This window comes from Nelusetta ayraudi, unplaced genomic scaffold (assembly GCF_046127955.1).
Source record: "Nelusetta ayraudi isolate G7.1 ecotype Tasmania unplaced genomic scaffold, CSIRO-AGI_Nayr_v1 ptg000021l, whole genome shotgun sequence".
NCBI lineage: Eukaryota > Metazoa > Chordata > Actinopteri > Tetraodontiformes > Monacanthidae > Nelusetta > Nelusetta ayraudi.
The window spans coordinates 4,114,226-4,130,885 of NW_027466071.1; the positions used below are offsets into that span (position 1 = coordinate 4,114,226).

At 54.9% G+C, this 16,660-nt stretch overlaps 3 protein-coding genes and 1 long non-coding RNA gene across 5 annotated transcripts; 1 reads left to right on the top strand and 3 right to left on the bottom strand.

Annotated features, from left to right (window-relative positions):
* Window position 1: 1 nt before the first annotated feature.
* On the bottom strand, window positions 2-6,148 carry traf3 (TNF receptor-associated factor 3). Its single transcript, XM_076027736.1, has 13 exons — window positions 5,782-6,148; window positions 4,125-4,435; window positions 3,877-3,928; window positions 3,702-3,806; window positions 3,267-3,431; window positions 2,811-2,891; window positions 2,657-2,731; window positions 2,434-2,526; window positions 2,227-2,367; window positions 1,976-2,153; window positions 792-1,135; window positions 433-624; window positions 2-337 (listed from the first exon to the last, which is right to left on the bottom strand). Exons 2-13 carry the CDS (start codon window positions 4,430-4,432, stop codon window positions 302-304), a joined length of 1,770 nt encoding a protein of 589 aa, XP_075883851.1. The 5' UTR covers window positions 4,433-4,435; window positions 5,782-6,148; the 3' UTR covers window positions 2-301.
* A 451-nt stretch (window positions 6,149-6,599) lies between these two features.
* rcor1 (REST corepressor 1) lies at window positions 6,600-10,174 on the bottom strand. Of its 2 annotated transcripts, XM_076027745.1 has the most exons (13): window positions 9,861-10,173; window positions 9,645-9,704; window positions 9,368-9,448; window positions 9,225-9,277; window positions 8,972-9,133; window positions 8,766-8,884; window positions 8,594-8,672; window positions 8,382-8,432; window positions 8,075-8,218; window positions 7,471-7,548; window positions 7,254-7,311; window positions 6,961-7,187; window positions 6,600-6,854 (listed from the first exon to the last, which is right to left on the bottom strand). In XM_076027745.1, the coding sequence occupies exons 1-13, from the start codon at window positions 10,027-10,029 to the stop codon at window positions 6,810-6,812; spliced, it is 1,326 nt and encodes a 441-aa protein (XP_075883860.1). In that variant the 5' UTR covers window positions 10,030-10,173; the 3' UTR covers window positions 6,600-6,809. The 2 variants fall into 2 exon arrangements, with proteins under 2 accessions (XP_075883860.1, XP_075883861.1); XM_076027746.1 differs by lacking the exon at window positions 8,075-8,218 and having other exon boundaries at window positions 9,861-10,174.
* Window positions 10,175-10,576: 402 nt separating this feature from the next.
* LOC142889123 (uncharacterized) lies at window positions 10,577-12,060 on the bottom strand. Its single transcript, XR_012926797.1, has 3 exons — window positions 11,947-12,060; window positions 11,443-11,913; window positions 10,577-11,323 (listed from the first exon to the last, which is right to left on the bottom strand). It is a non-coding gene; the product is annotated as an uncharacterized LOC142889123 (long non-coding RNA).
* ankrd9 (ankyrin repeat domain 9) lies at window positions 11,895-13,397 on the top strand. The gene is made up of 2 exons (XM_076027747.1): window positions 11,895-11,913; window positions 11,947-13,397. The coding sequence occupies exon 2, from the start codon at window positions 11,968-11,970 to the stop codon at window positions 12,814-12,816; it is 849 nt and encodes a 282-aa protein (XP_075883862.1). The 5' UTR covers window positions 11,895-11,913; window positions 11,947-11,967; the 3' UTR covers window positions 12,817-13,397.
* Window positions 13,398-16,660: the final 3,263 nt, after the last annotated feature.

Genomic DNA, 16,660 nt, shown 5'->3' on the forward strand with positions numbered 1-16,660 from the left:
GCACAGCATCAGTAATGTAGCTTCACCACGCTAGCGCCATGGTAACACACACACACACACACACACACACACACACACACACACACACATACATACACACACACACACACACACAGCTCCGTCGTCCAGCAGCCAATCAGAAGTGGCCCTGCCCTCTGGTCTGTGTGTCCTGGGCTCTGATTGGACAGCTGGGCCAGCAGACAGACAGGTCCCACCCCCCCCACCCCGGACAGGACACGCCTCCTTCCCATCACGCTTTGTTCAGCTGATTTCAAACCAGCCTCCTCGGGGTCAGAGGTCATCAGGGCTCAGGGAGGTCGGACGTGTCGACGGTGACCTGGGCGAGAGAGAGGGGGGTGAGGTCAGTAGGTGGGCGGGGCCAAGGGTGGTGTTGAGTGGGACCATGGGTCAGGGGTCAGAGGTCAGGCCTACCTTGATGAAGATGGTGTCGTCCTTGATGTAGCTGCCAGTCTCCAGGAGGCTCTGGGAGACAAACAGCGGGCAGCCAGATGCAATGTTCATCTCGGCCACCGGGCGGCGGAAGCTGCTGCTGTTGGGGTCGGGCTTGAAAGCATCGCCTAGGTGCTTCCTGGACGGCCCTTGGTCCATCAGCATCAGGGTCACCTGAACACACCACCACAGACAGCCAACCAGTCAGCAGGCAGGAAGTCAACCAGTCAGTAACCAGTCAATCTGTTGACTCTAAGCTCCGCCTCCAGCTGCTGCTGCTTGCCGATTGGCTGCAGACGAGGTTAATTCCCCGTCCCCTGCTGGCTGGCAGCGGTACTGACCTTCTGCTTGAAGGGCCAGGGCAGCAGGGCGTCGTACTCGCCCCTCATGACCACGAAGAAGAGCGACAGGTGCGAGCCCTTGCCCATGCCGTCCCCGTTCAGGTAGACCCTGGCGCACATCTTGTAGCCAAAGTATCCGGTGTAGAAGGGCTGCGAGTACAGCGACAGGGTCTTGGCGACCAGCGCCTCCTGCTTCCGCCGCTGGTAGTCCCGGATCTTCCAGATCAGGGTCCCGCTGTAGCTCGCCGTCTCCAGCACCTGGAAGCGCAGGTCCATGTCGGCCAAGCGGATGTCGTGGACACTCAGCAGGTCGTCGTGCCGCTTGGCCTGCTGCTCCAGGGAGGCTGGTGGAGTGTAGGGGGGGGGGGAGAGGTCAGAGGTCAGGAGCCCTCGGTATGGAGAGACACGCCCCCCTCAGCAGGTACAGACAAACCCCTTCAGCAGGTAAAGACACACCCCTTCAGTAGGTAAAGACACACCCCCCAGAAGGTAGAGAGATGCCCCCTTCAGCAGGTAAAGACACGCCCCCCTCAGCAGGTAGATACACGCCCCCTCAGCATGTACAGACACGCCCCCTCAGCAGGTAAAGACACGCCAAATCAGTTTGTAGAGACACGCCCCTTCAGCACGTAGACACACCCCTTCAGTAGGTAGAGAAACGCCCCCTTCAGCAGGTAAAGACACGCCCCTTCAGTAGGCAAAGACACGCCCCTTCAGTAGGTAAAGACACGCCCCCCAGCAGGTTGAGAGATGCCCCCTTCAGTAGGTAAAGACACGCCCCTTCAGTAGGCAAAGACACGCCCCCCAGCAGGTAGAGAGATGCCCCCTTCAGTAGGTAAAGACACGCCCCTTCAGTAGGTAAAGACACGCCCCCTCAGCAGGTAAAGACATGCCCCCTCAGCAGGTAAAGACATGCCCCTTCAGTAGGTAAAGACACGCCCCCTCAGCAGTTAAAGACTCGCCCCTTCAGGAGGTAAAGACACGCCCCCCAGCAGATAGAGAGATGCCCCCTTCAGCAGGTAAAGACACACCCCCCTCAGCAGGTACAGACACGCCCCTTCAACAGGTAAAGACACTCCCCCTCAGCATGTAAAGACACGCCCCTTCAGCATGTAGAGACACACCCCCTTCAGTAGGTAAAGACACGCCCCCCAGCAGGTAGACCCTGGCCCCCCAGTACTGACCCAGGGTGTGGGTGGTGGTCCCAGAGGAGCCCCTTCCTGGCCCCTCCAGGCTGCTGACTCTGCTGCGGAGGTTCTCCAGGGTTCCCTTCAGGTTCTCCAGCTCGTCCCGGAGCAGCCGCAGGGGTCGCAGCTCCAGCTCCACGTCCAGCAGCTTCTCAGAGTGGGAGCTCAGCAGCTTCTGCTCACACACACACACTGTCAGCCAGGCCCCTGGGCTCCTGCGAGGAGACGGAGCAGCAGCAGCCGCTCACCTGCATGGTCCCCAGCTTCATCTCCAACTGCTTGTTCTTCTCCCTCAGCTCCTTGTTCTGGTTCTCCACCTCGGCCAATCGGCTGCTCAGGGCAGGAAGCACCTTGTAGCGCTCCTGCAGTTCACCTTTGACCTCGTCCACCTGCACACAGGCACAGGGTGAGTGAGATCGGCGCCCCCTGTGGTGGTGCTGCTGCCCTGGACTCACCTTGTTCTCCATGATGGAGCTCCTGCTCATCATCATCTTCAGGTGTTCCGCAGCGAAGGTCACTTCATGTTGCCTCAAGTCCTGGTTCAGACCCTGGACACAGCAGAGTGTCAGACCAGGAACAAAGACACACACACACACACACACACACACACACACACACACACACACACACACAAACACACACAAACACACACAAACACACACACACACACACACACACCTTGAAGGTGCAGCCATGTCGGTGGAACTGGCAGCTGACGGGGGCCTTGGGACAGTCTTGCTGGTGATTGGACAGCTGCCCAGGAGACAAGAGCATCATGTGATCAGTGGTGGGTGGCTGTGATTGGCTGAGATCAGGTGGGCGGGGCCAGTACCTCGCCCCGGGGCAGCGAGGAGAGAGAGCAGTGGTTGGGACACGACACTGGGACCGACGGACACAGCGAGTCATGGTGCTTCTGAGGAGACGCAGCAGAAAACACACTGCTAAGAAGACAGCACGCTAGCTAGTTAGCTCGCTGCTAGCTTCCTCCCATGGATGCACATTGATGGGAGGAATATGCATCATAACAACTGCACACTACTGCGGATCCGTAACAAACAATAAACACCAGGCTGGTAATTCTTTCCTCCCCTAGTGGCCGCCGGAGGAACTGCAGCCAATGACCACAACACAAGAGGAACTCCCTGTCAAACGGCTGACAGGATGACCTTTGAGCTGTTAATTATTAATATTTCTGTTGTCGGATCTACTTTCTATTGTAGATCCTGGTGCAAACTGCTGTGACCTGCTCTGCCCTGTTGTCTGGGACAGGAAGTGATGTCACTCCTACCTGCAGCTGAGCCAGAGGCATGGTAGCCTGGCAGAAGTCGCAGGAGGCCTGGCGCTGCTGGCACCTCCAGCTCAGGTGGTCCGGGACCTCCTTCCTCGGCAGCCGCTCAGGACACTGAGCCAGGGGACACGGCACCTCGAAGAAGCCACACACATTCAGGTGCTCCTGGAGAGCGACACGCAGGGGTCAAGGGTCAGGGGTCAGAGGTCACAGAGGACACAGCACCTCGAAGAACCCACACACACATTTAGGTGCTATGGCAGAGACAGAGGTCACAGAAGACACTCACAGGGGTCAGAGGTCATGGATCACAGAGGACACACACACAGGGGTCAGAGGTCACACAGACAAGTCACAAACACACAGGTCAAAGGTGTGAGGTCAACAGGGGTCTCAGGTGAGTGTGGGCCAATGAGATGAGGGGGTGTGTCCTACCGGGACCTGCTGCAGGGTCATGACCTCCTGGCAGCCGCTGGCTCTGCAGCGACAATGGACCTTCAGCGCCAGGATCTCCCGCTGGCAGCAAACATCCCTGAAGATCTGGAGAGTCGGACCAGTCGGATCACTGACTCACTCGCTTACTGACTCACCCGCTCACCGTGTCACTCACCTTGTCTTTGAACAGAGGCTCCATGTCAGCAGGACACACTGGGTTGGGACGACTGCAGAGAGAGAGAGAGAGAGGGACAGGGAACTAGCATTAGCCACAGAGAGCTAGCATTTGCCTCGGGGAGCAAACCGTAGCTCGCCATGGGCAGATAGCCCCAGCTGCCCCTAGCTAACTCCAGCTAACTCCAGCTAACCCCAGTTAGCCCTGGGCAGCTAACCCCAGCTAACTCCAGCTAACTCCAGCCTCACCTGAGCAGGTCGCTGATGCAGCTGCAGCAGAAGCGGTGGCCACACTCGGTCTGCCGAGGCTGGCACAGCACCAGGCGGCAGGCCTGGCAGCGGTACTTGGCCTCCGGGGGGTCCAGAAAGTGGTCTCTGAAGCCCCCCTGCAGGGGCAGGAAGCCCGGCGGAGCGGCGCCGTCACTAGCAGTCCACTGACTGGCCGAGCGGTGTGAGGGGATGGGCGGGGCCAGCGACGGGGGCGAGGCCAGCGAGGGCGCCACCTGCTGGAGGGGGATCTGGAGCTCCCTCCCGTCAGCACCGCGGCCCGCTGACATGACCTGCAGGGGTCAGAGTTCAGAGGTTACCTGATCCAGCATCCACAGCAGAGAGGGTCAGCGCGAGCACACACACACACACACACACACACACACACACACACACACACACACACACACACACACACACACACACACACCTCTAGTGGTAGCCTTGGGGAGCTATGGTTTGCTCTCCATCCTGCTGACAGGGTCAGAGGTTCTGATTGGTTTAGATATCACACACACACACACACACACACACACACACACACACACACACACACACACACACACACACACACACACACACACACACACACACAGCAGAACAGAAACGCATCACTTCCTGTCAGATGTGTTGTTGGGATCTTAGGGACTTTTTCATGGGCAGCAATATTAAATAGCCACCACCCACACACGCACGCAGCAGTCAATAGCTGTAGTGTTACTTTGTGCCGTCCAGGTTCTTTGTGCCGATGCAGATGTTGCTGCAGTGCATTAGAAACTCCTGATCGTCCACTAACACTGCCTGCCAATCAGCAGCTGCCAAGGCAGCCTCAGCTGTGGTTAACGCCATCCTAGCATTTGCAATAAAGTAATAAAGGCTCGTAGTGACGCTAAGAGGAGCTAACGCTGCCACTGTCTTGTGCCAACCGGCAGGTGGATCCTCGTCCAGGTGTTGACGGGTCCGCTGATCAACAGCTGATCATCATCTGATTGGCTCCCGCTGTCACCCCTGACCCTTGACCCATGCAACATTTCATGAGCCCAACAACAACATAGCCGAAACTGAACCTGTGAACTGACGAGTCAGTCGAAGCTCCCGGTCACGTGATGTGTGCTGACTGATACGAATCAATCACTCACACCGAGTCATTGACCACGGCAATGAGACCGTCAGCACATCATTGATCAATACCATTATAGAACTAAACCAGCGGGGTGATCAGCTGGTTGTCAGTAAAGCTAGAATACAAAAAAACAACAACATTTGAACGTTCAGGCTGATTGATCGATTGATTGATGATCGGTTGCTACTTTCATCTCCCTGTAAACACAGAGAGAGAGAGAGAGAGAGCAAGACACACACACACACACACACACACACACACACACACACACACACACACACACACACACACACAAGCAGCTAATGGTAACACAGGCTAGCCAGCTAGTTAGCTCGCTAGCTCCCTCCATTCGATCTCCAGTCATATTCTCCAATTATCTTCAATTCCCTGAAACCGCCAGTCAAGCGCAGTCTCTCGGGCACGCGCGAGCGCGCCCCCGCGCAGCTAGCCGCCTGTCCCTCCGCAGCTAGCCGCTAGGCTAACGGTGCTGCTCGGCTTCGAGCAGTTTCTACTCACATGAAGCTCCTCCGCGGCTCGGGGCCGCAGCTCGTCTCGCTAACTGCTCGGCTCGGCTCTCCCCGGGCTCAGACCGTCGGACTGCTGCCGCCGCCGGTGCCTCGGAGCCTCCGGGCCGCCGGCGGGTTCCTCATGGTCCGGCTGCGGGTTCGGCAGCTGGTGGTGGTGGTGGTTGTGTGTCGACGCGGTGGTTGTGTGTCCGTGTGAATGTGTGTATGTGTGTGAGAGAGAGACGCGGCGAAGCCTCCGGGATTCAGTTCGGACATCCAGCGGGGAAACTGGGCTGAACACACTGGAAACCCCCTCCGCCGCTTCCGCCCAGGAAATCCCCCAGCCGCCCGCAGCGGCGCGGAACCGCCGCTAGGGGCACTGTGGCGCCGCCGCGTCTACCACGACACCTTCCAAACGCGCCGTGATGATGATTTTAATGTTTTTCATATAAAAGAGGAAATTCTAAATTTTCTGTTGGGGAATAAAAAACTGGAATCTGATCAATTTATCATCTAATCAGCATCATTAATGTTCCACTCCTAGGTTATAACTATTAAACAAAAAATAATTATATAAATTTAAGATGTAGAATTATGTATTTGTAAAATAATATATTTTATATACAAATTGATATGCATATCGATAATATAATACAATGCAAATAATTATGTAAAATGATAATTAATTAATTATAAAATATTATAGCCATTTCTGTTGAGATGGGTGGCGGTGTGTTGGTCATGTGACCCCAGGACAGTCACCTGGTCTGTGGTCATGTGACCACTTTGATTCAGTTTGACCGCATTGAAGACAAAAGAAGCCAAACAAACAACAAAGTGGTTTTATTCATAAACTGTTTTTTTTTTTTGTCTAAAACTGATGACATCATCACCAGGAGACACGCCCCCTCCCTGAGTGACATCACAAACATGGCTTGACAAAAAAGAGAGGAAAAGCATTTGAGCGACAGGTGCGAGCCAACATCCTATTGGTCCAGAGAGAACAGGGTGAGGGGCGGGGCCTCAGGTCACACGGTCTCAGGAGGGGAGGGGCTTCTGGGCGTCCGCCGGAGAGGGCGACTCCTGGAGAAGAGAGAGATCGAGAGAGAGAGAGAGAGAGGGTGATGGACTGCTGGTCCATAGATATTTACGAACCTTCAGTGACCTCCAGACCTCCAGCCCTGCTCACCTCCTTGGTCTCCCTGGCTGCAGGCTCCTCCTCCTCGGCTTCCATCCTGTCGTCCTCCTCCCCGCTGGCTCCGCCCACAAGGCCGTGCTCTGCCTCCCACTCCTGCAGCACCTCGTCCAGGTTGAACCTGCGTCTGTAGTTCACCAGGAAGTTCTTCACCTGGACCACCGACTTGTTCCCAATGACGTCCGAGATGGCCTGGAAGTCCCGCCCATACTTCCTGATGGCTGCAGGACAACAGGATGATTGACAGGCCCAGCAGCCAATGGCGGCCCAGCTTGACGTCTCCTTACCTTGAACGGCCAACAGCTGCTCCTCCGTTGTCCAGCGGTTGTTGAACTTCTGGGTGACCTGAGCACAGACCAGGACCAGAGCTCAGAACCAGAACCACAAGAACCAGACACACCAAGACCAGAACCAGACACACCAGGACCAGAACCAAATACATCAGAACTCAGAACCAGACACACAAAGACCTGCAGCAACACACAACAGGACAAAGGTCGCGACCTCTGGCTGCTTGAACTCCTGGACCCCAGAGCCGATCTTCTCCTTGATGGAGCTGTTGGACTGTTTGATGGTCTGGATCTGAGGAGGACAGACAGACGGGTGGTGAGGGGTGAGACTGCTGAAGGTGAGATGGCTGAGGCAGAGACGGCTGAGGGGTGAGATGGCCTAGGGTGCGACAGTCGAGGGTGAGATGGCTGAGGGTGAGACGGCCAGAGTGAAACGCCCAGGGGTGAGACAGCTGATGGTGAGATGACCGAGGTTGAGACAGTGAGACGGCCGGGGGTGAGACAGCAGGGGATGAGACGGCTGAGGGGTGAGACAGCTGAGGGGTGAGACGGCTGAGGGGTGAGACGGCTGAGGGGTGAGACGGCTGAGGGGTGAGACGGCTGAGGGGTGAGACAGCTGAGGGTGAGATAGCGATGGTGAGATGACTGGAGGGTGAGACAGCAGGGGGTGAGACGGCTGAGGGTGAGATGACTGGAGGTTGAGACAGCTGAGGGTGAGACAGCTGGAGGGTGAGACAGCAGGGGGTGAGACGGCTGAGGGTGAGATGACTGGAGGGTGAGACAGCCGGGGGTGAGACAGCTAGAGGGTGAGACGGCACCTGTCTCTTGATGGAGACCAGCTGGGTGTCCAGCTGCTTGAGGAGGCCCTGAGGGGAGGAGAGCAGAGCCAGGATGTCCTGGTGCTGCAGGAACATCCCTCGAGGTGGTCTCTTCTTCAGCCGCTGGGACCCCCTGCTGCCCGTCTGAAGCAGGGAGACAGGTAGGAGGGAGACAGGTGTCAGCAGAGAGACAGGTGGGTAGAGAGAGACAGGTGGTTAGCAGGGAGACAGGTGGGGGTCAGCAGGGAGACAGATGGGGGTCCAGGCGGGAGACAGGTGTGTGTGTGGGGAGGGGGCGGGGGGTTACCTTCAGTCCAGGAGTAGGTTTGACCTCTGGCCTCTCTGATCCAACGCAGGTCTGGAAGAGAAGCAGTCAGTCAGTCAGTGGTCCAACAAGACCTGGTGGGTCCAGTGGGACCCGCTAGTCCAGTAAGACTAAGAGCTGCTGGTCCAGCAGTATCTGCTTATGCAGCAGGGCCTGGTGGTCCAGGAAAACCTGGTGGTCCAGCAGGAACTGACCTCCTTCTTCTCGTCCTTCAGTGGGTCCAACTCAGCCTCACCAGGAGGGTTTACGTTGTGGTCCTCAGCCTCCTCATCACTAGAACACAGAGGAGATGGTGGCATCAGGGTCAGAACACCTGTCTGTCTGTCCTACTGTCTGACTGCCTGCCTGCCTGCCTCCCAGACCCACCTGTCGCCACGGTCCCTGCGGGCCTTGCGGCTCTGCCGGTCCATCAGGCTGGTCTTGCTGCGGCTCTTCTTCCAGGAGTAGTAGAAGCGAACCAGGCTGGACATGGAGCGGTCGGGCAGCTTGGGAGGAGAGCAGACAGACAGGTGGTCAGGTGGTGGTTTGTGTCTGCTTCTGTGGAGTCTGGTTCTGGGTGGGCTGAGCAGCACCATCTGCTGGATGCGGTGGAAACTCTTGCCGTGGAAGCTGAAGGCCTGTTCAAACAGAACCCGGTCCTCCACCGTCCACTCGTCCGGGAACGGAGTGAAGTTGGGGAGGTCGGCCAGGGACTTCTCTACGTTGTGCTGGTGCCAGAAGAGCATGCCCAGGGCCTGGAGGGTGAGACAGGTAGTTAGAGGGTGAGAGAGAGAGGTAGTGAAGGAGAGAGAGACATGAAGTGAGAGAGACAGGAAGTGAACCCACCTGCTCAACATTGTAGCCGTGCTTGTCTTTGGCGATGGAGACGTACTCGTCCACTGGGAGAGAGAGAGAGAGAGAGAGATTCTGGTCATGTGACGTGTTCACTTCCAGTCAGCTGATCCACCTGCTGCTGCTGCTGCTCTTACACTGGATCTGGTTGAGGGCGTTGCTGGGCAGCCACACCAACATGCCCAGGTTGTCCCTGAGCTGGGCGGCCTGGGCCACCTCTGAGAGGTCAGAGGTCAGGGATCAGCAGGGAGAGGGGGACAGGAAGGACAGTCAGTCCGAGCGTCTGCTAAACTCTGTATCAACCAACCACAAGTCACAACAACAACAACAACAACAACAACAACAACAACAAGCAGCCGCTAACAGCAGTGCTGCTCGCTGTTCGAGGCTACCGACCAGAGCCGACACTCTTACCCGGGTCAAAATCCGGAACCACGGCCTGGTACTGGGGCCCGACCCGCATCCCACCTCCGGCTGGAGCGCGCGGACACACACAAACACAAACACACACACACACACACACACACACACACACACACACACACACACACACACACACAAACACAGAGGAAGGGAGGGTTAGCTCGGGGCTAGCAGCGGGACTCCCCGGTGTTCGAGGCTACCACCCACCGTGCTCCTCGTCGCTGCTGGAGCCTGAACTTCCTTCTTCCCAGCAGCTGTTTCCATTACCGGACAGGCTCTTGCCGCCGGGCTGCGCCGCCGCTCCGGGGCCGCCCGCCGGGGCTCGACCCCTCCTCTTCCCCGGAGCCTCCGACATCCGCTCGAGCATCGCCGGCATTGCGAGGAGCGAGCTCACCCTGCGGCTAACGGCTCGTGCTGCTGCTGCTGCTGCTAACCGGAGCTAGCAGGGGCTCGGCTAAGCTAAGCAGCCTGAGCTAGCTGCTACACTCACTGGCCGCTGTTTCCGGAGCGCAACAGGAAGTTTGGGGGGGTGGATCGATGGATCGGTCACGTGTCTCCACAGCCCTCACAGGCTGCGGATGAAAACATCACGTGATGCGGCAAAGCGACAGTCGTCACGAAAACGCGGTGACTTTTTCTTTTCTTTTTTAATCTAAAAGATGCAAACGGTAAACAAGCAACATGGACTGACACCAGAGTCACACCATCACATCAGCCACTTCATTGGCTCATATATCTATAACTTGATCTATCTATCTATCTATCTATCTATCTATCTATCTATCTATCTATATATTTAAATATACATATATGTAAGTATACACACATTTGTGTGTATAACCTTTTAACTAAAATTTCTATTAAAAATAATTATCAATTGAATAATTTCCTCCCCCCCCCAAAAAAAAACTAAAAGACGAGTCTTTATTATTCAAACTTTGATTTATTGTCAAAAGCTAAATACAGCAAATCCATGGTCAGTTTGGTGAGCAGAAGTTTGTAGATGGATTGTGTTCTTTATGTCTTCAGTTTTCATAGGTGTGTCTTACCTTTGTTCAGACAAGGGTTGTGTTTGTCCTACCCACCTGTCTTCTCTGATAGTTGGGTCACGCCTCCATCACATCAGCTGATAAAGACGAGTCACACACGCCACCAAAAGTGAAACTTTTGGAAGGTGGAAGCTCTGGCGAAACATGTCAAGGTTTGGACAAACACAACCTTTGAACAAAAGAAAGACACAAACCGAGGAGTAGTTTGTGGGTCTCTCTCTTCAACGACTGTGGGAGTGAGGTGAGTAAGGTGAGACTCAGTTTCAGTCTCAACATTTAACATTTAGATTTAGCATTTAGATTTAAAGTGTTTAATGTGTTAAAAAGTGACTTTCAAAAATGCACACAATTTTTTTTAAAAAAAAAACTTGATTTGAAGCTAAATGTGACAAAATGTTGCTGTTATTTCAAGCATGAGAAACTTTACAAACGGCGCCCAGGGACCTTCACCCCTGGTGCGAAAATTATTACAAAATACTTAATTTTCAAATCACAATGTACACATGATGTCTTTTTCTATTACCTTGTCTCAGTGAAGGAGTCATTGAGCGGCGTCATCTAAAAACGGACCAGCAGGTGGCACAATTCCACCGTGTGTTGGCAGCATTTTACACACTGTACCTTTAAGAAGCCAAATAACATTTCAGCACAATAGACAGAAGAAGAGATACTACTACTACTACTACTACTACTACTGGTACTCTACTACTGCGACTACTAATGAGAAAAATGGTCGGGACCTGATGCATCATTCTACAGCCCGCGGCCAGCAGGGGGAGGTCTCTGACTGTGCGCAGCAGCAGGAACGATGACGTGTCTGTGACGTCAACAGGTCAGTAAACAGGCAGATCACGTGTCAGTCAGTCCTCATTGATCTTCCGCGTGTCAGTCGGAGCGGAATGTCCGATATGTGAGACTCTCTACGCCCCGCCCCCCCACCCGGCCCGCCCCCCTCCCCAAAACAAATATCCACACATGGGCTTGTGGGGGGGGGGGGATAAAAGTCAAGCAACTCGCGCGGTCACAGGGCGGGACAGAGACCCAGCTGTCCCAGGACCAGGGCCAGGACCAGGACCAGGGCCAGGACAAGCAGGGCCAGGGCCAGGGCCGGGGCCGGGGCCAGAGACTGGACCAGGACCAGCAGGACCTGTTGACTGAACCAGGACCTGCGACTAAGACCAGGACCTGTTGACAGGACCAGGACCGGGTCCCTCCTCGGACCGTCCCTCCCCAGGTCCCCGGACCCCCCGAATTCCCACCCCACTATGCCGTGGCTGCTGCCCCGCGAGCTGGAGCGCCTGTGCTCGTCCCCGTCGCAGCGCGAGTGCGAGCGCACCTCCTTTTCCTTCTACTGTGCGGTGCGCGACCGACTTCCGGTCTGGACACTGGAGGACATGCGCAGTATGGAGGTGTTCTGCTGGGACGACGGCCGCCCGCGCGCCTTCTTGCCCTCCGAGGCGCTGCTCTACGCGCTCGTGCACGACCACGGCGACTACGCGCGCTACCTGCTCGACAGCTTCTCCGTGAGCGCGCTTCGGCCGCCGCGCTGCCACTTCTGCCGCGTGGGCGGCTGCGGCGCGCCGCACCTGGCGGTGGCGGTGCGCTACGACCGCGTAGCCATCCTCGCGGCCATGCTGGAGGCGCTCAAGGCGCACGAGCCGCCGGGCACGCGCCGTCAGTACTTGGAGAGCCGCGGCGGCGGCTGCGCGCACGCGCTGGCCGACGCGAGCAAGACGGCGGTGCAGCTCGCGGTGGAGCTGTCGCGCGCCGACTGCCTGCTGCTGCTGCTCGCACACGGCGCGCGACCCGACGCGCTGGATGCGGCGCTGCAGCGGCTCGGCGCGGCGAGCGGCGCTGCAGACGCGGCGCAGCGCCGCGCGGCTCACCGCTGCCTCGACTTCTTGCTGCTCTTCTGGCCCGGAGCGCCGCCCGCCGCCGCGCGCCCCCTGCAGGAGGAGCCGCAGCGTTGGCAAAGGCTGCTGGGAAAGCGAGTCTTCAGCTGGCTGCGCGGCCTGGCCCCGCCCCCGCTGCTGTTGCAGGCGCTGCGCTGCCTGGCCCAGTCCGGTCCGGACCGGATCGCCTCGTTGCCGGACTTCCTGTTGCTGCACGCCTAGGCGCCCCATGACGTCACGCGTCAGCGGCCGGCGCCGCGGGAAGCACGTGGTTGTTGTTGTCAGTGTAAATAGTGTTGAACTTGTGGATGGGGCGGGCTCTCGGACCCTGAAGAGAAGCACCTGGAGTCCGTTGGCTCTGGGACCCTGAGCCTTTCGGACCCTACAGCGCCACCTGCAGGTGGAGGTGCTCAGGGCGCTTCAGGTGGGCAGAAACCCAGGTGCGCTGTGATTGGTTGGCTGTGGCAGGGGTGGGTTGGTGGGACTACTGACTTGCAGGTGACGTCAGTCAGGTGACCTGCTGGACGACTGCAGAGCTCCAAACCTAAAACCTTCCAATGAGAAGAGCTCGCTGCACTGCTGCAGTGCATCTTGGGAAACGGCCCAGCTCGGCTCTGTGGAGTGGTGCATGATGGGAGTGATGGTGGGAGGAGGAGGAGGTTTGGTGGGAGGGGCATCTATCGGCGGGTCCAATCATGAGAGGGTTTGCCAGTAGCCTGCACAGGAAGTGCCGCCCTCCTGCTTCCTGCTGCCAGAAGTTGAACCTTGTCGTGTTTGTTGTGAATAAAGTTTTACAAACAACATTCAGTCGAGTCTTTCATTGGTTCTCATGAATCACCAGGGAGCCAATCACAGTTCAGTGTCCTGCAGCGCCACCGGGTGGACAACAAAGTCATGAGACAGACTCGAGACAAACACCAGCTTAAGCCCCCCCGCCCAGTGGGCGGAGTCAGTAGACACATACATGCTGTGTCTCAATTCAGGGTCTGCATCCTTGAAGTACGCATTTTGAAAGGAAGTTGCGTCATCGCACTGCGCGAAGGCTTGTCCCAATTCCCAAGGGTCTTTAGGACGCTCAAAATGCGTACTTGGAAATACGCACTCGTTTTAGCCGATTCCAAAGATGCACCGCTACTATCCTTTGCGTACTTGGGTATTCCATGATGCTTTGCGTGCTGCTGTAAAGCATCGTAGGATCCTGGGAAGTTAGCTGAAATTAGCGACATGTACTGGCAAAGACACAACATATAAATCTAAATATTGAAGTTTCACATAAAGTATCCAGTTTTTAATGTAGGATTTTACTTATTTGATCATCCAAAGGCATCTTTAGATGGTGAACCAATGGTTAGCTTGATACTATAAAAACGTCACTTCCGGGGTTGGCCAGCAGGAGGGAACGGCGGTGACGAAACGAGGAAATACGTGAAGGCTAGACCGTCCCGAGTGGTGACCGGGGTGGCGGGGTTTGGTCCGTCCTTCTAGGCCGGGTCCTCGAAGAATGCTTCCTTCAGACGGAGGACACTTGGTCTGAAGGGTGCAGACCCTGAATTGAGACACAGCAACAGACTCAACCAGCAGGGGGCAGTGGATACAGTGGAGCGTCAAAGAGCCAGTTTGAACCAGTTTGAACCGGCTAGGAGGCCTTCAAACTGGTTCAAACTGGTTTTAAACTCGTTCAACTGTTTCAGTGTTGCTGGAGGCCAGACAGTCAGGTGAACCTCAGGCAGCCAATAGCAGCTCTCCTCCTCATCAGCTTCCTGTGGGTGTGACTCACAGGAAGGGCTATGTATATATATATATATATATATATATATATATATATATATATATATATATATATATATGTATATACATATATATATATATATATGTATATACATATATATATATATGTATATACATATATATGTATATGTATATATATATATATATATATATATATATATATATATATATATAGATGTATATATTAATATGTATATACATACTGTACACAAACATACAGACACACACACACATACATACATATATGTATATACAGTATATATATATGTGATGTGAGAGCTTCTTCTCTCTCTCTCTCTCTCTCTCTCTCTCTCTCTCTCTCTCTCTCTCTCTCTCTCTCTCCATCAGTGTGCTCCAGGTGGACAGCAGGTGCAGGTGAGCTTTGAAGCTCATCTTCACTCCTGCTTCTGCTGCAGTCTGTTGAGACAGGACACTTAACTGTCTGTACACTCAAACAGTATATGGAGCTCTCTGAAGGCCCCCAGGCTGTCTGCTCTACAGCGCCCCCGGTGGCTGTTCCATCACACAACCTGTCTGAGGTTGTTTGTTCATCAGCAAGTTCCTCCAGCAACTCCACCTTCATCCTGACTGCATCAACCACCAACCACCAGGTCAACAAGAAATGTGAGCATGATCACATGACCCCCAGACCCCTCCTTTTTTCTCCACACACATTCTGTGTCAGTCTGTTTCAGGGAACATCCTCATATTTCACAGTGACAGAGTCCTACTGACCCTGAACGTCTCACTACAGACTGGTCCTCCAGGTTCTGCTGGACCTCCAGGTTCTACTGGACAACCAGTCTCCAGCTGGGACCACATCACAGACAGACCTCCCGTAGAACCTGGAGCAACAGGTCCAGGTTCTACTGGGCCTGGTGGGTTTGACCCACAGAATTCCACTGAGGCCTCAACACACAGACAGACAGACAGACAGACAGACAGACATACACACACACACACACACAAGAGGGCATGATGGGAAACTCAGACCTGATCTCCACATTGAGCTCAGATTAACTGAACCAGACTCAACTGGACCAGGCTCAGATGAACTGAACCACCAGACTCAGATGAACTGAATCAGATCAATTGAATCAGACGACTCAAACAGTGAATCAAACCTCAGTTTATTGACTGAGACTCTCAGAGGCTCCAGCCAGTCATGTGACCTCTGATAGTGAGAAGGCCACGGGACTAAAAATAGACCCGTCAACACACACACACACTTGCTGACCTCTGAGTGACGGGACTGTTACACAACCTGCACCTGTCAGAGTGACACAAACACACAGCTGAGTGTGTGTTTGTGTTGGTCACACTGTAAGCTGATACACACACTGCTGATTTCATAATAGTTATTTCAGAGGTGAAAACAAGCACCCCCACACCCCCCCCCCCCCACTGCAACCTTCTTCACACTAATATCGAACATTGTGGGTGGAGGCCCTGCAGCTTCAGTCTGCTGCCGAACGGTTGAGGACGACCAGGGTGCACCTCGCCTCACAGACAGGGAGTGCTGAGCAGAGTGGACTGGACCTCCTCTAGTCAGAACCGAGCCAGACTGCCGGAGGTGCCAGGACGGTGAAGGCACCTTCACTGCTCTGCTGTGGAGAGTGCTGGTGTGACACTCGCAGTCATATGACAAAGGTTACTGGACGAGAGGTGTTCTTCTGCCAAAGTGTGTGCTTGAGGAGACCCGACCCAACTGGACCTCCTCACACCTCGTGATGATGCAGAACAGCTTCAGCTAGCTCTGATGCTGGGCATCTTCAGCCCCCCACCCGCCACTTATTGGGTCAACCTGTGTCACACTTGTTATGTATTCACTTGTGTGTGAATATCTTGTGAGGAGAGACAATGACGAGACGGGTGCTTCTCAAGTCGACAGCTTTACTTCTGCTTTGCAGTAGCGCATAGACCGAGTATGGGGTACAGCAGGGACACACAACAGCAGCTACGGAAACCCGAAGGCAAACGCGTACTGAACAATACATTACAACTCCTCATTACAACTCCTCATTACAACCTGGCCAGGTGAGCTGCTTGTCAGACAGACTCACAGTGGAAGCTTCAAAGTGAAACGGGAACGATGTTTATGGAACTGGAGGATCCTGACTGAGACACCAGCCACCAATCAGAACATGGCATTGCTGACTGCAGATATCATCATCATAATAGCACCAACATCTCCAACTAGTGCCCCCACCTTGTTTTGTTTTTTCCTGGTTACTGGAGTTCAAACACTCAACATTGTTAATATATATACTGATGATAC